The following is a 9,047-nucleotide window of genomic DNA, read 5'->3' on the forward strand; positions in this document are numbered from 1 at the left end:
CCTTGCAGCTCCAGGGCCTGAAAAGTCCAGTTCTGATCAGATTTAAAGAGATCCTTTGATGAACCTTTGCCCAGAGCTTAATCTGAAATCTGAGATCAGTGTCATCTTGATATTGTTTTTGTCTTTGTACTGTTTAATCATTAACACATTTATGGTTTATTGTGTTGTCATACTGTGTGTCATCACACTTTCTTCATGATTTTCCTTTTCTGGGGTTTGACCACTTTCAAGTGAAGATAAAGGCATATATAGGTCAACCACATAAATATGAAAAGCAGTTTTCTACACAGTAAAACATCTGGAATGATCCATCTGCTTCCTTCTTTACACTGTCACTTTTCATGTTCTGAGATTATTGTTTTGTTTTTCACACTATTCACACAATAAAACCTCTTATTTTAGAAAGAAAAAACATTATTTTTTGAGCTCTTTTAGTATGATCTATACTGGGTTACATAAAAAAGTAGAACTGACATTTTAGTTACTATTTGACTGTCGTCTAAACCTGTAGAGACAAACTTCAGGCTAAAACATAAAATACGTAAAGGACATCATTCAAACAGCTGTGGGAATAAAATATCTTGAAAAAAGTATTCTCTTTTCCAGTTTTTCCACATTTCATCATCTTACAACTACAGACAGACCAAAACAAAGTCAAGCTTTATTGTGAGTTGAAAGGAAACATGGTTTTCACAAAGTATGCATGCATTTGTATTCAKCCCAGTTGATACTTCATCCCACCTTTCGCTGTAACACATTGGATTTATCATTAATACTAATGAAAACACTGGCATTCAAAATGCATATACTAACAGGTTGTGTGATTTGTACACAGCTTGAATGTCTTGCAGTGATAAAAACATTTTATGTCGTAAATAAAAAACTTTAAAAAATCTGCTGGGTTAAAAGTTAAATACTTAATTTAATTGCCTTTACTTGTATGTTTTCAAGTAATGTCATCATATTAAAGCTGTTTTGCTTTTTAGCTATGATCWTTATAAATATACACTTGAGTAAAATATATACTTTGTCATTCTTTACTAGGAATGTGATAAGTACATAAATTTAAATTAAAGTTAAAAATATTCTTTAAATTAGATTTTATCTACATCAAGTGTATTAAATTTTAAATAAAAAACCAAAAACAGAACTTGGACTGAGACATGGAGGAGGTTTGGTTCTGTTCTGGTGCTTCTTCGCTGCATCTGACACAGGTGGTCTTCAATCTGTACAGGGTGAAATCTCAAGACTATCAAGGCTTTCTGGAGCTAAATGTGCTGCTGAGTATTAAAAAGGTTGACCTTCCTCCAACAGGATAATGACTTGAAACACATAAAACACCACTGTACTGTCCTGAAACATCTGGAGCAGTTTGATCATGATGAGTGGGACAGAATACCTAAACAGCTTTAGCTTTTGGCCAGGGAACCCCTTACAAACCCACAAACAATGCTACAAAATATGCAAAGAAACATCTACTTTTAGAATGTTTTTCATTTTTATTCACTATTCAATACGTATAACATTTGTTTAGCAGTTTATTAGGTTTATTAATTCACATATTTTAAACCAGAGGGACAGAAGAAATCAAACCTCTCTTAAGATGTCTTTGATAACATTTCAATATATTATCATAAATTATATTTTAAAATACTGATTGAAAAGCATTTGAGTTTCTGACAATGATTTTAAACATTTAGAAAATAATTTTTATAGCACCGTCTAGCGGCACCCCGAGGGGCCACAGCTCCACTTTGAAAAACACTGAACTAAAAGTACCTGTGGACAGATGCAGAAGTTTCAGAGTTACAGAAATCACTTCAGTGACTGACTCAAAATTTGTGCAACAAAAYAYGAAGTTAAGGGTACCATCTTTTTTTTTGGCGATGACAGTTTTATTATTTTTATTTTTAATTGTTAAGCCACACACAATTCAAACACAAAGTCTGATTTTCGTTAGTTGGTTGTTAGTAGAGCGGGCTGCCAGATTGAAGTCTTGCCAGTGAGTAGTTTGCATGTTCCCTGAGCTAACTGCTAACGTCAACATTTATAGGCTTCCTCTTATTTTCTTTTACAATAACAGTTTGGGATATTGTTTTATGTCCTAACTCCGCTTTAAACTTATCAACATTTAACCTGTCTGGTGTGTTTCTTGGTTTACATGATGCTGTTAGATGAATGCTCTGTAACAAACCTTTAATGAATGGTTAAAATCACTGTTACATTGCTGCAATTGCAAGGATTTGTAATTACTGCCAAAAGAAAACGAATAACAAATGGTGAATATCTTTTATTTTTGTGAACTGTAATTTCYGCATTATTTCCTGACATAATTAAAGATTATGTATCCCTTTATTCTGTACCCATTCAGTGAACTTAAGAGATTTTCATGTTTCCTGATATTTTATTCCGTCTTGTGTTGGTTTTTTTAGGACAAACAGAACAGTATTTTGAAAACTCTGTGGCAAAGAGTTTATTAATAAACAATGTCATGAAAATATACCACTGCAACACATAAAATATATATCGTCCAAAACAGATTTGAACAGAAACTATGTAAAGTATGTAAAAAAACAAAGCATAGTTTTTCCTACAAAACAGTAAAAAATAAATCCAGAAATACTTCTTCATTTATTACAGTATATACAATTCTGATAAAAAATGCACTTTAAATAGTTTTTTCTACACCTAGACATGATCAGTTTTTATTTTTTAGGCTTGTTATTTCCATGGTTTGACCAAAATGGCTAGAAGTTCAGTCTGCCTCAGAGATCAGTTTTTATTTTTTAGGCTTGTTATTTCCATGGTTTGACCAAAATGGCTAGAAGTTCAGTCTGCCTCAGAATAATATGATTTTAGCTTAATGCTTTGCCAGTTAAAGAAGCTTTACAATGTATTAAGTTTAAAATGGCTTTAAAGTTTAAAAACTTTGGTTAATGAAATACAACATGGTGTAATAGAGTAGGTTTTTCTTCTGAGGTTGTATTTATCTACATTTTTTAAAACTTGATACGTAATGAGAAGGGCTCTTTTTAAGAATGATTGTGAGTTACCCAGTTCTTCACAGAAGCATAAAAAGTCCATATATTTAATAGGTAAATAGGTTACATTGTACCAAAATATGCTAAACCTATATTCTTTGATTGTCATTTTGTTTCTGCAGATTTACTTCTGCTGTCATCACTTCTCTGATTAGATTAGAACTTGGTCTCCTGTCCTGGATCCTGTGTGGCAAGAGGAAAAAAAAGAGGGAATGTTTGGCTTAGTTTGAAATATGTGACACTTTCAGAATGGTAACTACAGACTGAAATAACGGATCAAAAGTTAGCTAACAATCTGTAATAAAAAATATGAAATTAAACACATACTGTACGTTTCAATAAATCAAATAAAATACATTTTGTAACCAGCAGTTCAAGGCAAATAATTTTTTGATGAAGCATTCAGAAAGCATAAAATTAGCCTTAAGGAGACTTTAAGGCATTTCTAAGAGATAAAAAAGTTTTTAAAAAGTTCAATAATACTAAAAGTATAAAAAAAACTAAAATCATTGATGTAATGTCCTGAAAGAGTTGAATGTTTTTACACAGGAAAGACAGACAAAAGTTAGCTGAGATAGTTTGTTTTCAAAAAAATGCACAGAAGTAATTTCAAACAGGAAAACAGTATGCTGAGGCAGCATTATTACATACATTTTTATCTCTGATCCGTAGGCTACCGGGGTGGTGAACTGTGACGGTTGTTATTATCTGTAGAACAATAAAAACATCAGTGTGTGGCACAGATTTATGGTATTTCTTGCATAAAAAGTTACAACTTTTCACCTTTTCATAGTCTGATTTCTTTTCTATTGACTCTGGGTGAATTTCCATAATMTGCAGTATGGCATCATGTAGAGATAGGTAGAACATGGATGGTTGAATTTCATCATCAAAAAAGCCGCAGTTATGAAGTTTTTCCAGGATGTAAGCTGCGGGTCAAGAGAAACAGAGATATTTGTCATTTTAACTACAGTGTTATCCTGCTGAAGATATGATGGTTAATGAAACCATTATTCAAAATAAATTTGATTATTACATTAATCACTTTAGAATTGGTTCTTTAATGAAACATTTCATCTCTCCGAGATGAAATGTTTCATTAAAACTGAACCTGTCCAGAGGACCTACTTATATGCTTTTTTTTATTAATAATCACTTGGTTCTCACAGAGAATAGATGGTTCTACTAGTTGTTTGTGTTTTCATTTATATTTTTTCACATTTTTATTTTCTATTAAGTGTGAAACAAGCATTTACTAAAAAGCATTCTTGTTGCCTGCAACCTTGTGAGCCTGTAGCAACTGACAATGTAATAAAAGCCAATAACATTTTAATTTTAGCGATTTTTATTGTCATAAAGTGATAAATGTAATAACACTTAATATCCATTTCCATCTTCTGCTGATCATCCGCAATCGAGTTGCAGAGATAACAGGTCCAGGAGAGAAATTCAGAACTCCTTCTTTCGAGTGACACTCCAGCTTGTCCTGGTAGACCCCAAGATGTTCACAGGCCAGGGAGTCCTGGGTCTTCCCCGAAGTCTCCCATCAGTGGGATGTGCCTGGAACATCTCTAAAGGGAGGCGTCTAGGAGGCATCCTAATCAGGTGCCTGAACAACTCAACTGACTTCTCTCAATGTGGAGGGGCAGTGGCTCAACTCCAAAGTCTCCCTGGAAGAATACTGCTTTTCTCCTCGCCTTATCTCTAAGGCTGAGCCTGGCTAATGAAGGAAGCTCATTTTGGCCTCTTGTATCCAGGATCTTGTTCTTTCAGACAGGATCCAAACCTCATGACCACAGGTGAGGGTTGGAACACAGACTTGTAAATCAAGAGCATTGTCCTTCAACTCAGCTCTTTCTTCACCACGATTGATCAAAGCAATGCCCACATTAATGAGGAGGAGGCCTTGTTCCTTCGATCCATCTCTTGCTCCATTCTACCATCAKTCATAGACAAGATACTTGAATGCCTCCACTTGAGGCAAAAACTACCATCTGACTCAAAGGGWACATTCACCTGTTTAAGGATTGAGAACCATGACCTCAGGCTTAGAGTACTTGACTCTCATTCCCAAACCATACACCCTTCTCTCCATGACTGGACCTTCAGATCCTGTCCATAAACACTACAAACAGGATTGGAGACAAGGGACAGCCCTGATGGAGTCCAACCCACACTGAAAACGAGCTCAACTTTGTGCCAAGAATGCAGACACAGCTCCTGCTTTGGTTCTACAGAGACTGGATCAGTCTTAATAGCAACCCAGACACTCCATGGCCCCCATAGCAACTCTGCAAGGCTAAAGATCTGGTCCACTGTTCAGGACAAGGATGGAAGCCACACTGCTCCTCCTGAATCTGAGGGTGAACAATCAGTTGTTGCCTCCTTCCCAACAACCTGGAGTAAACTTTTGCAGGGATGGAAAAAGTGCGACCCTGGGATGCAGAATATGCTGTAATGATTAGTACATCCTCTCTGGCCTGGGAACACCTTAGGATCCCTCAGGACCCCTAGAAAAAGTTGCTGGGGAAAAGGACCTCTGGGTTTCCCTCCTAGATCTGCTGTCTTACCGACTCGAGCACAGATAAATGCAGAAAATGGATTGATGGGTGAATGTAAACGATACATTTTCATTCATGCAGCCATAATTCATAAATGGATGTCAGCTTTTTTGCATTGAAGTGAAACAGATGAAATACCCAGTTTTGCAGATATCACTATAATAAAAATGACCAACATAATCTAATGTACAACACACTTGTAACTTTGATTATGGAGTTTCATACTTACCATCACATGCCACAATGTAGATCTCAACTTCAACACGAATCAACTCTTTCAGTAACTACAGACAAGCAGAGATTACTGTTAAGAGAAAAGGTTAAAGATAGATGTTTATAATCATATTCAGAAGAATTACACACAGCTTTGAGTCCTTTCAGAGCAGATATGTCCAAAAAGGAGACAGCAGCAAAGTCCAGGACCAGACTGTGGATGTCAACTGTRGGAACTATGATGTTGGCGGGAAGTTGGGAGTTCCAGTTGATGCATCCAGGAAGGTCTTTGAGGTCAATTGGCTGGTCCAGGTCCTCCATGTTGCTTTCATCTTCTGATTCAGTGATGGGTCCACATGAAGTATTCAGGAAACCATTCTGTGTCAACAAAATAAGGTATTCTCACTTAATACTGTAGTTTTATGTTGCAGAAGATTTATTCCACTTTGCAACCATGACTGCAGATAGTTTCAACCGGATCAGCTGGATAAATCAGATTGAGAATGATGAAATAAAAAAAATAAATAAATGGATGATTGTGTAATAAAAAAGCCTTTTAAAGTCATTTGTCCTTTGACTGTTATGCCAGGGTCAATTGGATTGACTCCAAAAGTTTGTCAGTTGTAGATGTACGTAGATATTTTGCTAACAGACAAGCAGAGTTGACTCCAACAAGTAGTACTTATGATTAAATCAAATATCTGGCACAATGAGTACCATTTACTTTTTTTTTGCTGTGAATAACTCTTAGAACCACACATGTCAGCTCAAATCTGTAAAACTGAATGAAAAAAAAAGTCAGCTGGCTTTCAGTAGCCATTTTGAACTGGATTGGCTTTAAAAGTTGATCAGTTATAGAGGTTTGTCGGGTAATTATTTCTTAATATAAAATGTATCCAGTAGTTTGTGAGATACTTTAAACCAGCCACTAGGGAGCACAAGCCAGTGTATCTCTCATGCTGCCAAGCACAAATGATGATGTTTGTGTCAGGAAGGGCATCCGTCAGAAAACACTTTTGCAGTTGAAGCTTGGGTTTAACAATAATCGCCATTGGTGCTGTTGACAAATGGTAAAAACTGTGCTACTTATAGTCAAAGAAATAGAGTAGGGGTGGTCCTGATGTAAGCAAAAACTGTAGTCGAGGTGAAAAGAGTGTCAGATAGGATGATGTGTCTGAATGTAGAAGTAGGTCTGATGTTGAATTTTGTTGTGAGGAAGAGAAGAAAGAAAAACTCTGGAAGGATGTAGATGAAGCGGTTCCCAGGAGGAGAGAGTGGTGATCAGAGCAGAACTGAATGAACATGTTGGTGAAAGAAACAGAGGAGATGAGGAAGTGATGGGCAGGTTTTACCAAAAAGTTGTAGTCAGCACTGACTGGAGGCAGGAGTATACAGGTAGACTACGTTCTGGAGGAAACCTGAAGGAGATTGGGGACTGTAAGTTTGTGGCAGAGGAGAGTGTGGCCAGACAGCATGAGATAACTGTTGTGGTGAAGAAGAGGAAAAGAGTAAAATCAGACAAGACCAAATGGTGGAAGCTGATGGAAGAATGTGAGGAGTTCAAAGAGGAGCTTATGACTGGACTCCTGGGAACAACAGTAATTAGAGAGACAGGTACTCGGTGTGTCTGGATAGAGAGAAAAGAAAAAAAACAAGGACAAATGCTGGTGGTAGTTATCAGAGGAAGAGGTTAGCCAAAAAGAAATGAGACATTGAGAGGACTAAAAAGAGTRGAYAGGAATGTAAAAAAAYTAAAGACAGATGAARTCAGGCAGGAATCCTTGTAGGCTACGATGTTTGCAGATGAYGTGATCTGWGGTGAGAACAGGGAACAGATGGAAGAGAACTTGAAGAGGTAGGGATATGAACCTGAAAGAAGAGGAATGAAAATCAGTCTTAACATGACTCGCTGTAGAGACCTCTGAAGATGGAACAGCTCTAAAGGTTTGTGAGACAGCTAATAGATAGACAACGTTGACTTCACATATGCATTTTGCTACTGTTGAGATATTGTGTTGGGGACTAGTCTCAGCTACTATCACCATAAATTGTAGGTCAATATTTGAAAACTAATTCATAGCCGTGTAGGGTTGCCAACTCAGTCCCTCTGAAATACGGGACAGTTTCTTCGGGGGCGGGGCTTAATGATGTAATATGCCAATTATGATGTCATCATGCAATATTTTTTATTTCCACAAGATTTAGGTTGGAATCCCCATAAACATGATTTAAACTTGTTTCTGTTATTTCTATGTAACATGATGGATTAAAAAGAAGGATTTACAAAACATTTAAAATTTTTCTTTCTTTAATACTTTTCAGCTGCTCAGTAAATAGAAGGATTAAAAAATGTAAATATAAACATATATGCTGTTGTGAACAGATTGATACAATAATTAAGACACTAACTTTGAGTCATGTAGCTTAAAGCTAATGATGGGTGGATTGACAGGTTTATTAACTATTATTCAACCAGGAAAATCCCAATTATTAAAACTAATTTCTAGCACATAAAAATTAATGTTAAATTTAAATAAGCTTATAACTTTTATATTGGTCAAAATAAAATAAAATAGTTAAGCATGCTGTAGAATAGGTTATGTTTTTAGATGAGTTATTCCTCTCATGAAGATCACACAACTGAATAAAATGTACTCAAAATAACATTTTAGATTTCATTCACACCTGCCCATTAACTTCATCTCTTACCTGAGACCCTCTGTCCTACCTGAGACCCTCTGTCCTACCTGAGACCCTCTGTCTTACCTGAGACCCTCTGTCTTACCTGAGACCCTCTGTCCTACCTGAGACACCCTGTCCTACCTGAGACCCTCTGTCTTACCTGAGACCCTCTGTCCTACCTGAGACACTGTCCTACCTGAGACCCTCTGTCCTACCTGAGACACTGTCCTACCTGAGACCCTCTGTCCTACCTGAGACACTGTCCTACCTGAGACCCTCTGTCCTACCTGAGACACTCTGTCCTACCTGAGACACTGTCCTACTTGAGACCCTCTATCCCACCTGAGACACTCTGTCCTACCTGAGACACTCTGTCCTACCTGAGACACTGTCCTACCTGAGACCCTCTGTCCTACCTGAGACACTCTGTCCTACCTGAGACACTCTGTTCTACCTGAGACCCTGTCCTACCTGAGACACTGTCTTACCTGAGACCCTCTGTCCTACCTGAGACACTCTGTCCTACCTGAGACTCTGTCCTACCTGAGAC

At 37.0% G+C, this 9,047-nt stretch overlaps 1 protein-coding gene across 1 annotated transcript in view; it reads right to left on the reverse strand.

The window, feature by feature from the left end:
- Positions 1–3,599: 3,599 nt before the first annotated feature.
- LOC106525800 (chloride anion exchanger) overlaps positions 3,600–9,047 on the reverse strand; it is a 32,601-nt gene continuing 27,153 nt past the window's right edge. The window contains exons 16-19 of the mRNA XM_014020138.1: positions 5,966–6,193; positions 5,832–5,886; positions 3,825–3,970; positions 3,600–3,749 (exon numbers count right to left, since the gene is read on the reverse strand). Coding sequence (XP_013875592.1) covers positions 3,651–3,749; positions 3,825–3,970; positions 5,832–5,886; positions 5,966–6,193 — 528 coding nt within the window. The 3' untranslated portion in view covers positions 3,600–3,650. The remainder of the gene's footprint in view (positions 3,750–3,824; positions 3,971–5,831; positions 5,887–5,965; positions 6,194–9,047) is intronic.

The sequence above is a fragment of the Austrofundulus limnaeus genome, unplaced genomic scaffold, assembly GCF_001266775.1.
Source record: "Austrofundulus limnaeus strain Quisiro unplaced genomic scaffold, Austrofundulus_limnaeus-1.0 Scaffold241, whole genome shotgun sequence".
In the NCBI taxonomy this organism is placed as follows: Eukaryota; Metazoa; Chordata; class Actinopteri; order Cyprinodontiformes; family Rivulidae; genus Austrofundulus; species Austrofundulus limnaeus.